Source organism: Chiloscyllium plagiosum, chromosome 45 (genome assembly GCF_004010195.1).
Source record: "Chiloscyllium plagiosum isolate BGI_BamShark_2017 chromosome 45, ASM401019v2, whole genome shotgun sequence".
Taxonomy (NCBI): Eukaryota; Metazoa; Chordata; class Chondrichthyes; order Orectolobiformes; family Hemiscylliidae; genus Chiloscyllium; species Chiloscyllium plagiosum.
The window spans coordinates 9,131,862-9,144,745 of record NC_057754.1 but is presented as its reverse complement, the minus strand read 5'-3'; the positions used below and the strand labels follow the sequence as shown (position 1 = coordinate 9,144,745).

Sequence of the window (12,884 nt, the reverse complement as noted above, 5' to 3'; positions counted from 1 at the left end):
ATTGAGCCCTCTACTATCACCTGATGAAGGAGCGTCGCTCCGAAAGCTAGTGTGCTTCCAATTAAACCTGTTGGACTATAACCTGGTGTTGTGTGATTTTTAATTTTGTACACCCCAGTCCAACACCGGCATCTCCAAATCATGACTCCAACCCTTACAACATCCTTCTCAATCTTTTCTGAACTTTTTCAAAATTCACAACACTTTTCTTAGAGCAGAGAGACCAGAATTGAAGGCAGTGTTCCAAAAGTGGCCTAACTAATGGGGCGGCATGGTGGTTCAGTGGTTAGCACTGCTGCCTCACAGCACCAGGATCCTAGGTTCCATTCCTGCCTTGGGTGACCGTCTGTGTGGAGTTTGCACATTCTTCCCATGTGTGTGTGGATTTGCTCCGGTTTCCTCCCACAGTCCAAAGATGGTGGATTGGCCAGGTCCATAGTGTTAGGTGCATTAGTCAGAGGGTGGGTTACTCTTCAGAGGGTCAGTGTGGACTGGTTGGGCCAAAGGGCCTGTTTCCACACTGCCGGGAATCTAATGTCCTGTGTACAGCTGCAACATGACCTCCAAAGTCCTATACTCAATGCACTGACTGATAAATATTCACAATGGTGACAAATTGTCATTAGCTGCATCACGGAGGAGAAAGTAAGGACTGCAGATGCTGGAGATCAGAGCTGAAAATGTGTTGCTGGAAAAGCGCAGCAGGTCAGACAGCATCCAAGGAGCAAGAGAATCGACGTTTCGCGCATGAGCCCTTCTTCAGGAATCCTGCTGCGCTTTTCCAGCAACACATTTGCAGCATTAGCTGCATCACACTTTGTGTCATAATGTATTCATGATGAGGCAGAATGATGGCAAAGATAATAATCCTCCAGTTTAGATTCGCTACCACATTGTCACCCTGGCTCACATGCTCAAAGATTTGCAGGTTGAGAATTGGCCTTTGCGGATACTCTGAAGGCCCATGATAAGAAACTTTGAGAGCAGATACCATTCTCGATTAAGAGACTGGCTGGGCAATTTCACAATTGAATTTGACCATAGGAAGTTCACTGGAGCAAAACCAGACAGAACATGATAAGGCAGAAAAGGAAGCAGATGTATGTACATGGTCAAGCTGAAATAGAGTGACCGTTGGGTAATGATTAGATTTATAATTACTAATGTAGAATAAACAGACGCTTCATTGCAGCATAGGATTCTGGGCAATCCAAGATGGAGGATGTGAAAAGAATTGTGGCTGTGAGGGTTGCTCCTTTTTGAGGCATTTTCACCGTTGGAACTGATTTCCTCGAGTTCTAGGAACAATAATTACTGTTGTATAAATTCTTGGATTGTTTTGGAAGAAAAGATCAAAACAATAGCACTTTTAAAAGGAGGAAGACAAATAAAGGCAGTGACCATACGGGAAGTGATTCAAACAAAAAAAAACCTACACTGCTGTCTGACCCAGCAGTAATCTGCACAACTGCTGCCTTTGCTGGCTTGTTTCAAGTATCTCTGGAAATCAGAGTTTGTTCTAAGAAAAATAAACAAACAGTGTAATTCACAGCTGACCTTGGAGAAACCTGTATGTGGGAGCTTACAGCAGAGGAGCAGCTAAGTGGCTTTTTAACGTGTAACCTTACTGTTTTTCTTTTGTAAATCTACAATAGTGAGAAGTGGGTTTTTTTATTATGTTGTTATTGAGAACTGTGTCTTGATTAAACGTTAAAAATATAAAAAACATAGGTATTGAGCTAGCCTGGAACAGTATTTTTTAGTTCAGTAAGACAGTGCTATTTTCTGGGTTTGTAGATTACTAAGGTGAAAAGATGGTCTTTAGTAGAGTGATGTGGTCTTCCTGTTGGATGTGGGAGATTAGGGAGAGTTTCAGTGTTACTGATGAATATGTCTGCAGGAAGTGTGTTTGGTTGTGAGTCCTTTCAAATCGGCACCTTGGAGGCAATGAGGAATTTACAGGAGCTAAGGGGTGTGATGGATGGTGGTTGCATGGAAGGAGATAAACTGATGGAACAGTCAGTTAGATGAGTGACCTCCAGGAAAGGTAGGAGAGGGAGGCAGGTATTGCAGGAGTCTCCTGTGGCTATCCCCATCTCAAACAAGTGTGCTGTTTTGGAAAGTGTAGGGGTTGATGGACCCTCAGGGGAATGTAGCACTGACAGCCAGGTTTCTGGTATTGAGACCGAGTCTAATGTAATGAAGATTATGCCATGTTCCAAGCAATCCATTCTGGTAGGGGACTCTCTGGTCAGAGGTACAGACAGATGTTTCTGCGGCCAACAGTGAGACATCAGAATGGTGTATTGCCTCCCTAAAGCTAGGGTCATAGATATCTCGGAGATGATGCAGAATATTCTCAAAGGTAAGAGGGACCAGCAGCAGGCCATTGTACACATTGGAACTAACAATGCAGGAAGGGAAAAGGACGAGATTCTGAGGAGAGAATACAGGAAGTTAGGCAGGAATTTAAAAAGTAGGTCCTCGAGAGTAGTAATATCTAGATTATTCCTGGCACTTTGTACTAGGGTAGGAATAGGAGGATAGAGCAGCTAAATGTGTGGCTAAAGAGCTAATGCAGGAGAGAAGGATTCACAGTTTTGCATCATTGGAGTCTCTTTCAGGGTAGAAGTGACCTATGCAAGAATGACAGATTGCACCTGAATTGGAAGAGGATTAATATACAGTACTGCCAGGGAGAATTGCTAGAGCTGCTTGGGAGAATTTAAACAACTAAAAGAGGGGGGGAATCCCAGGGAGATAGTGAAGAAAGAGATCTGTCTGAGAATGGTACAGTTGGGTAAAAGTGTGAGTCAAGCACTCAAGGCGGGCAGGAACAAAGTAGAGATAAATAAAACTGCATTTATTTCAATGCAAGAGGCCTAACAAGTAAGGCAGATGAACTCAGGGCATGGTGAGGAACATGGGACTGGGATATCATAGCAATTACAGAAAGATGGCTCAGGGATGGATAGGCAGGCAGCTTAATGTTCCTATAGATGCTACAGGAAGGATCGAAAGGGGGCGAGACAGGAGAGAGAGTTACATTTTGAATAGAGATAACATTGTAGCAGTATTTAGGGAGGATATTCGTGGGCATATGTCCAGGGAAGTTATTTGGGTGGAACTGCGAGATAAGAAAGAGATGATCACCTTACTTTGTACTGTAGACAGCTCAATAGTTAGCGGGAAATTGTGAAACAAATTCGTAAGGAGATCGCAGTTATCTGTGAGAATAATACAGTGATCATGGTAGGGAATTTTAACTTTCCAAACATAGACTGGGAGTGCCATAGTGTTAAGGGTTTGGATTTCCAAAAGGTATTCGACAAGGTGCTGCAGAAAAGGCTGCTTCATAAGACAAAGGTACACAGCGTTATGACTAATGTATTAGCATGGTTAGAGGATTGGATAACTAACAGGAAGCAAAGAACGGGAATAAGTAATTTCTGGTTGGTGATCAGTAACTCGTGGTGTGCCTCAGAGATCAGTGTTGGAACTGCAATTGTTTACAATTTACATAGATGATTTGGAGTTGGGGACCATCTGTAGTATGTCAAAGTTTATAGATGACAAAGTGGTAAAGCAAAGTGTGCAGAGGACTATGAAACTTTACAAAGGGACATAGATAGTTTAAGTGAGCGGGCAAAGGTCTGGCAGATGAAGTACAATATTAGTAAATGTGAAGCCATCCATTTCAATAGGAATTACAGTAAAAAGGAGTTTTATTCGAACAGTAAAAAATTGCAGCATGCTGCTATGCAGAGGGACCTGGGTGTCCTTGTGCATGAATCAATGAAGCTTGGTCTACAGGTGCAGTAGGTAATTAAGAAAAATGGAATTTTCTCCTCCATGCTAAAAGGTTTGAGTTTAAAAGCAGGGAGGTTATGGTACAGCTGTATAAGGTGCAGGTGAGGCCACACCTGGAGTACTGCTTGCAGTTTTGGTCTCCTTACTTGAGAAAGGATGTACTGACACTGCAGTGGGTGCACCAGGTTGATTCCACACTGAGACGGTTGGCTTATGGGAAGATACTGAGTCGACTGGGGTTATATTCATTGTAATTTAAAAGAATAAAGGGGGATCTTATAGAAACATAAAAATTATGAAGGGAATAGATAAGATAAAAGCAGAGAGGATGCTTCCACTGGTGGGTAAAACTAGAATGAGAGAGCATAGCCTCAAAATTAGGGGCAGCAGATTTAGCATTGAGGAACTTTTTCACCCAAATGGTTGCGAATCTGTGGAATTCCCTGCCCAGCGAAGTTGTTGAGGCTTCCTCATTGAATGCTTTTAAGGCTAAGGTAGATAATTTTTTAAACAGTAATGGAATTAAGGGTCATGGTGAGAGGGTGGGTAAGTGGAAGTAGGCCACGAAAAGATCAGCAACGATCTTACTGAAGGGTGGAACTGGCTGAAAGGGACAGATGGTCTACTCCTGCTCCTGGTTATGTTCTAATTTTTTGTCCCTTTTTAAAGCATGAATTGTACCTCAGGACCATGCAAACATGAGCCTAACTTCACTAGTTCTGAATATTGTATCTCCGGAAATAAATGTGATTTTAAAAAAGTGATTTGTTGGCTTGTGACTGTGTTTGCAATTAATTATTAACTTGTCTACAGAGATTTTTTTCTCTTTTACACCAGTAATGGACTTATTACTGTAAGGTGTAGAATGATTTTCATCAGTTTTCTAACCAAAGTACATCATAGCATATTACCACTGAAGTTCATTTGCTAATTCACTATCCAGTCTGCATTTTTTCTCAAATCTTCTTGTATTATTCTGCATTCCTTCTCGTTTTAAACATACACTCCCACTTTGGTTTCTATTGTTCATCTTAATATTTAGCTATTCACAATTAGAACAGTGGTGCCAGCACAGATACTTGGAAATTTCCACTTCTGCCTCTTTTCCAATTTGGTCAGAGGAGGTACAGGTGAATTGCAGGATGAACAGGCAGAAGGGCCTACACATTTGGGCTTTTACATAATTTCAGTGCTTATATTTTGTTTTAGATGAGCAGGAGGCTGGAAGAACACAGCAATCCAGGCAGCATCAGGAGATACAGAAGTCAATGTTTCGGGTATAACCCTTCTTGAGGACTGGGGGTAAGGGGAGCTACAGATAAAGGGGGGAGTGGTGAGGTAGTGATAGATGAATACAGGTAGAGGGTACCTGCCTAGTTGGTCGATGGAAGGAATGAATCTGGTTGATAATGGAAAGGAAGGGCTGGTCAGAGGAAAGGAGGAGGAGGGGCTGGAAAGGGAGACGGGGGATGGGAAGGAAATTGAAATTGGAGAACTCAATGTTGAGTCATAGAGATGTACAGCATGGAAACAGACCCTTCAGTCCAACTCGTCCATGCCAAACAGATATCCTAACCTAGTCTAGTCCCGTTTGCCACACTTGGCCTATATCCCCCTAAACCCTTCATATTCATACAATCATCCAGATGCCTTTTCAATGTTGTAATTGTACCACCCTCCACCACTTCTGGCAGCTCATTCCATACACACACCACTCTTTGTGTGAAAAAGTTGCCCCTTAGGGTCCCTTTTAAATCTTTCCCCTCTCACCCTAAACCTATGCCCTCTAATTCTGGACTTTGCCACCCCAAGGAAAATACCTTGTCTACTTAACTATCTATGCCCCTCATGATTTTATAAACCTCTATCAGGTCCTCTGAGCTGTAGGTTACCCAGGCAGAAGGTGAGATTTTGTTCCTCCAATTTGTAGTCTGATTCACTGTGGCAGTGGAGGACACCAAGAATGGTTATGTTGGAGAGGGAATGGGAAGGGAATATAAATGGGTATTAACTGACCTTACGTTATAGCTATCAACTGGATTCATTCCTCCCACTTAGGCGGTGCCCTCTACCTGTGTTCACCTATCACTATCTCACCACCCTCTCCTCACCCAAAACCCTCTGTCACTTCTCCCTTTATCGGCAGTACCCCATTCCACCCAAACCGAGTCCTGAAGAACGTTGACTTCTCCACCTACTGATACTGCCTGGCTCTCAGCCTCCTACCTGTGTACTTTAGATTCCAGAATGCACAGTTTTTTTGTCTCTAACTGTATTTTGTTTTAGGCTTTTGGGTTTGACTTTGGTGATATGTGGAATCATTAACTACTAGTCACCAATTCAATGTCAATGTTATATAGCCAGAATGCATCACACTGCTAAGGTTGCATATCAGTGATGATAGGAGACCAATGGCAGATTATTTACCTAGACCCCTCTGTGGTGCAGAAAGCCCCCTATCAGTGGGTAAGGGAGCCCAGTGCGCAGGTGCGGGAGCGGGCAGTGCTCTGAGCATGCTCAGTCCCAGTCATGGGGACAGTCTGAAGAAGCGCGGACGATTCGGGCGGCGGAAGAAGATTGTGAGGCAGGGTAGGAAAGGAGACCGCGGCCATTGAGGCCTACGGCTCTGAATAACAGTTTACGGTCTCCCGTGCTTGCCCTGCGGGCGGGTCCTTCCCGATGGGACCGTGCTCACTGAACGCCACCTTGTGAGCGGGAGTCAGGGCCGGGTTTCCTCCCTTGGGTGGAGGTGGAACAGGGTTACCCAGGCAACGAGCCGTCCGCCTTTTGGGGGTGGGGCAAAGTCACCCAGGCTCGCGGGGGTCCGCCATTTTGGGGATGGGCCAGGGTTGCCCGGGAAACGGGCCGTCCGCCATTTTGGGGGAAGTGCAGGCCAAATCGGCGGCCATCTTGGTGAGGTAACTGACTGAGCTGAGCTTCCGGGTCTGTGATCAGGGGAGATCTGAACATGAGAGCTGGAGATCCAAACACGGAGAGGAAAGCGCTCACCTGGAAGTAGAGTGACGAGGTGGTGCTATAGATTTGGATTCAAAGGCTCTGTGAAAATATAAGAGGAAAACAAATGCTCCATAGAACTTAACAACTGACTGCTCTGTGTTTATCTTTGGGAAAAGATTTCAAATATCGTTCTGAATGGGAAAAATGCCAACACACAGGATTGAGAGTGTTCCTGTGCCCTGACTGTGGTGAACCCTCCACTTGCTATACACTCTGAAAATACATCACTCCATTTTGCAGTGGGAGAAATTGTTAACACATTCTGCATGTGAACAAGGCTTTGATTGATTGCTCAAACTGGAGAGACACAAGGACAGCGGCAGCATGGAGAAACCATGGAAATGTGATGACTGCGGTAAAGCCTTCATTTACCGATCCCGTTTGGAATATCATCAACGCAGTCACAATGTGGCTGACAGTGCAGATAAACCATGGAAATGTGAGGATTGTGGTAAAGGATTCAATTATCCATCCCTGCTGGAAATTCATCGACGCACTCACACTGGGGAGAAGCCATTCATATGCTCCGTATGTGGGAGGGGATTTTCTAAGTCAGCCAACCTCATGTTACACCAGAGAGTTCACACTGAGGAGAGGCCATTTACCTGCACTTATTGTGGGAAAAGATTCAGACAGTCTTTCACTCTCTCTGCACACCAGCGACTTCATACTGGGGAGAGACCGTTCACCTGCTCTGTGTGTGGGAAAGGATTCACTCAGTCCTCCATCCTGATGATACACCAACGTACTCACACAGGGGAGAAGCCATTTACCTGCTCAGTGTGTGGGAAAGGATTCACTCAGTCAGCTAACCTGGTAGTACACCAGCGAATTCACACTAAGGAGAGGCCTTTCAGCTGCACATCCTGTAGAAAGAGATTCAAATCTTCATCCGAACTCCTGTCACACCAGCGAGTTCACGTTGGCGAGAGACCATTCACCTGCTCCTTGTGTGGGAAGGGATTCAAAAATTCATCTGGCCTGCGGAAACATGAGGTCATTCACACTGATGAGAAACCATTCGAGTGCTCTGATTGTGGAAAGAGGTTTAAGCAGTCATACCACCTGCGGGCACACCAACGCATTCACACCGGGGAGAAGCCATTCACCTGCTCGGAGTGTGGGAAGGGATTCAGTCAGCACACTAACCTGGTGAAACATCAGTGGATTCACAAGGAAGAGAAACCTATTAAATGTCCTGAATGTGGAAAGGGGTTTACTCATTCCTCCCGCTTGAGAGCGCATCAGCTCGTTCACACGGGTTAGAAACCATTCACCTGTTTTGTGTTTGAGAAGGAATTCAATAATTCAGCCACCCTGCTGAAACATCAGCTTGTTCAACTTTTGACACATGAAGTTTGGATTCTTCTGCTACGACTGATAATCCTAACCAGATTGAACTGGATTTATTTAGACAGTCAGATCCTGCTGGTGGTAAACATCCCGACACCTGAAGTGGGATTTAATATTCTAGATATGATAAAGATGGAGGGTTAAGGATTATTTTCTGAAAGGCTTACTTCCATTAAATGTAAGTGTTAGGGCTGCCATGACTAATGCAGCAGAACATGGCTGACAGAGTGTTTGGGAAATTCTGTAAGCTCAAGGTCAGCAGTAACTGTTGAGACACAAGACCTAGATAATAACATTTCACATTGGATAACAATAGCAGCTCAAGTTGCAGCTGACACATAAGACATCATTAAGAACATCCCACACTAACTAGTTGTTTAATCAATAATTTTAGATATAGATTCCAAATGAAAGGAAAGGATTCAAAGCAGTTTCAGACCTAACCGGGAGAAATAAATCATAGGTACAGAAAGTAAATTGAATCAAAAATCAATATTCTTTTATAAACCCTGAGGTAACTGGAGCACCCGAAAGAACTCACATAAACAGGGGAAATGTGCAATCTCCACACAGACTGCCACCCGAGGGTGGAATTGAACCCAGGTCTCTGGTGCTGTGAGGCTGCAGTGTTCACCACTGAGCCACCATGCCACACTTCATATTCCCTGTAGTGAGAAATTTATCTAATTGGTAGTTAACAGCTGGCAAATGTTACTTGAATACGCTATCCATTGTGAAAAGGCTCAAGAAGGGAGATAAGAGTTTGGAAAACATCATGAAGGACAGGGGTGGACTACAAGCCTGACTACTGCTTTGTCGTTTTGCTGAAGCAAGCTTCAATTGTATAAGATGCTGTACAAGAGAGCCAATTCCAGAGGGACAACTTGGCTCAGCTGACCAATAGTAATCAAAGGGGGAGCATATGCGCTCTGAGCTTGAAGTGTATAAGTTAAGACATTCTGAAGCTTTTTGTGTGCCTTTTTGCCTTTTTTGCTGGATGCTGTAACTGACCTGTAAATCGCAATAAACGTCACCTCAATCCGCCCCACAATTGGAACTCACTTTCAAATATGAGATTGACAGTAAGCTGTCATGACTGTGGTGAATCACTGTAAAACAATTGGAAAATAAATATAATGCGTTTAGCTGCTCTTTGTATGTGGATTGCTGCAGGATACAGGTGGCAGAGACTTGAAGCAGTCCTTTCTTTGAACTCTTTCTGAGTGCAGAATTGTTCCTGCAGATGATGAGTTGTGAGGACTGCTCAAGGTCAGACACTGAATGAACCCCAATCCTGTGCCATCGCAACGTGCTCTGTCCCTGGACCAGCAACGTCAGTTATTGAACAAACCGCCCCCATCAGAGGTATCCCAACCTGTCCTGTCCCTGGGACAAGCACAGCAGGTCAGGCAGCATCCAAAGAGCAGGAGAGTCAACATTTCAGGCATAAGCCCTTCATCAGGAATGTCGGGGGGAGTGGGGTAGGCTGAGAGATAAATAGGAGGGTAGGGGTGGGGCTCGGGGGAAAGATCGATGGGAAGATGATAGGTACTTGCAGGAGGGGCTTGACGGTGATAGGTTAGAGGGGAGGGTGGAGAGGATAGGTTGGAAGGAGGTGCCGAGTTGAAGGGTTGGATCTGGGATGTTGGGGGGGAGATTTGGAATCTAGTGAAGTCGACATTGATGCCGAGTGGTTGGAGGGTCCAAAGGCGGAAGATCAGGTGTTCTTCCTCCAGGCCTCAGGTGGATTGGATTTTGTGGTGGAGGCGGCCCAGGAGTTACATATCCTTGGTGGAGTGGGAAAGGGAGTTGATGTGGTCAGCCACAGGGTGGTGGTGTTGTTTGGTGCGTGTGTCCAGGAGATGTTCTCTGGAATGTTTCGTGATTTGGCGTCCTGTCTCCCCGATGTAGAGGAGACCAAATCGAGAGCAATGGACAGAGCAGATGAGGTGTTTGGATGGGCAGGCAAATCTCTGTCAGACCTGGTGGGATCTTTTAGGGCCTCAGACAGAGATGTGGGGTGCAGATTTTACACCTGTTGCGGCGGAAAGTGAAGGTGCTGGGAGTGGAGGGTGCGTTGGTGGGTGGCTCTTCTGTATTGGGAAGATGGAAGACCACTGGTATCAAATTGAAAGAAAACATATACAATGTGGCAAATGTAAACTGGAAGTTTGGGGAAGTTTAAAAACCAAAAAATGATGAGCAAAAAAAAGTAAAGAAGAAAAAAAAACACGATGTAGGCTGTTACTAGCAAGTAGCACCACTACAGACAGTAAGAGCTTCTTTAAATATTTGACAAGGAAGTGAGAGGCCACAGTGACTGTAGATCATTTGGAGAATGAGGTTGGTGAAATAATCATGGGCAGCCAGGAATTTGGAGAGGATTTGAACAAATATTATTCATAAGTCTTCACAGTGGAGGACGTTAATAGCATTCCAAGAATACTAAATAATTGAGGAACTAAAGGAGGAATGGAAGAACCAAAGTAATTATCATCAAAAAGAAAGTACTAGGGGAACTAATGGGGCTGAAGAATATGATGGGTTTTATCTTCGGATGGATGTAGGTTTGCTCGCTGAGCTGTAAGATTCATTTTCAGATATTTCGTCACCATACTAGGTACCATCTTCAGTGAGCCTCCTATTGAGGCACTGCTGGTGTTTCCTGATTTATATTTATATGTTTAGGTTTCCTTGGGTTGGTGATATCATTTCCTATGATCTCATTTTCTGTTCTTTTTCTCAGGCGGTGGTAAATGGGATCCAAGTCAATGTGTTTGTTGATAGAGTTCAGGTTGGAATGCCATGCTTCTAGGAATTCTCGTGCATGTCTCTGTTTGGCTTGTCCTAGAATGGGTGTGTTCTCCCAGTCAAAGTGGTGTCCTTCCTTATCTGTATGTAAGGATACTAGTGAGAGAGGGTCATGTCAATTTGTGGCTAGTTGATGTTCATGTATCCTGGAGGCTAGTATTCTGCTTGTTTGTCCAATGTAGTGTTTGTTACAGTTCTCGCACAGTATTTTGTAAATGACATTAGTTTTGGCTGTATAGGGTATTTCAAGTTAATTAGCTGCTGTTTTAGTGTGTTGGTGGGCTGCTATGATACCAAAGGGTCTGAGTAGTCTGGCAGTCATTTCCAAAATGTCTTTGATGTAGGGGAGAGTGGCTAGGGTTTCTGGACACGCTTTGTCTGCTTGTTTGGGTTTGTTGCTGAGAAATCGGCAGACTATGTTCATTAGGTATCCATTCTTTTTGAAGACACTATCGGTGATTTTCCTTCCCCACTTCGACTGGGACAACACACCCATTCTAGGACAAGCAAAACAGAGACATGCACGAGAATTCCTAGAAGGATGGCATCCAACCGGAACTCTTATCAACAAACACATTGACTTGGATCCCATTTACCACCCCCTGAGAAAAAGAACAGAAAATGACCTCATCATAGAAAATGACGTCACCAACCCAAGGAAACCCAAACATATAAATAGAAAGCAGGAAACAGCAGCAGTGCTTCATCCAGAGGCTCACTGAAGATGCACACTTAAACAAGTACAGGGAAATGCAGTCCAGTCCCCATCCTCACTTCTCTCCCCAAACCCTGTCCTCACTTCTAATTTCCAGGGAATTGTGTGTATTCCCAAATTAGCGCACATGCAGTTGGCCATAGTTGCGGGTGTCAGCAGACACTACCTTTCTTATGAGGAGAGTTTGAGTAGGACTTCTACTCATTGGAATTCAGCAGAATGAGAAGTGACCTTGTTGAAACGTGTAATGTTCTTTGGAGTTTGACAGGGTAGATGTGGAGATATTCTTTCTCCTGGTCAGAAAATTTAGTTCCAGAGGACATATTCTCAGACTGTTTTAAAAAATTCTCAAGGTCAGGTTCGTAGGAGAGTAGTCTGACACAGAACAAACGACCAAGAGACGAGTCTGCTAGAATATGAGCATTTTATTCCCCGCAGCGTCGCCACAACCAGGTCCCATACTTACAACGGGTCTGGCTTATACTCACTCTACATGTTACCGGAACTGGGAGCCGTCAGTTCTCGTAGAGCGGTTGCCAACAACCCACGCTCGGCGGTTAAACGTAACCCCGGAGCAGACTCACCGAACTGGAGACTTTTCCAGCTGATATACTCTTTTCCAGATATAAACATTCATGTGAACAGCAGAGCAAGGCTAAAAAACACATTCCATTCTGGTTACATACAGATAAGAAGATTCACACGGGAAGGTGTATAACAAGATTCACACGGGACTAAGCGACACCTTCCATTTTCGGTTAGAGCAGAGCAAGGCTAAAAAACACATTCCATTCTGGTTACATACAGATAAGAAGATTCACACGGGAAGGTGTGTAATAAGATTCACACGGGACTAAGCAACACCTCCATTCCGGTTAGATTCACACATGTATTGGGACACAATTTTAACCCTTTCACCACATTCCACTGCTTGGCCCAATACATGTGTTACATTATGAGCACACATGTATTACATTATGAGCACACATGTATTGGGACACACCACATTCCACTGCTTGGCCCAATACATGTGTTACATTATGAGCACACATGTATTACATTATGAGCACACATGTATTGGGACACACCACATTCCACTGCTTGGCCCAATACATGTGTTACATTATGAGCACACATGTATTACATTATGAGCACACATGTATTGGGACACACCACA

At 44.3% G+C, this 12,884-nt stretch overlaps 2 protein-coding genes across 2 annotated transcripts in view; both read left to right on the top strand.

The window, feature by feature from the left end:
- LOC122544009 (zinc finger protein 91-like) overlaps positions 1-12,884 on the top strand; it is a 61,968-nt gene that overhangs the window by 40,169 nt on the left and 8,915 nt on the right. The window lies entirely within an intron of this gene.
- On the top strand, positions 6,219-9,326 carry LOC122543895 (zinc finger protein 239-like). The gene has a single exon (XM_043682765.1). The coding sequence runs from the start codon at positions 7,153-7,155 to the stop codon at positions 8,092-8,094; it is 942 nt and encodes a 313-aa protein (XP_043538700.1). The 5' UTR covers positions 6,219-7,152; the 3' UTR covers positions 8,095-9,326.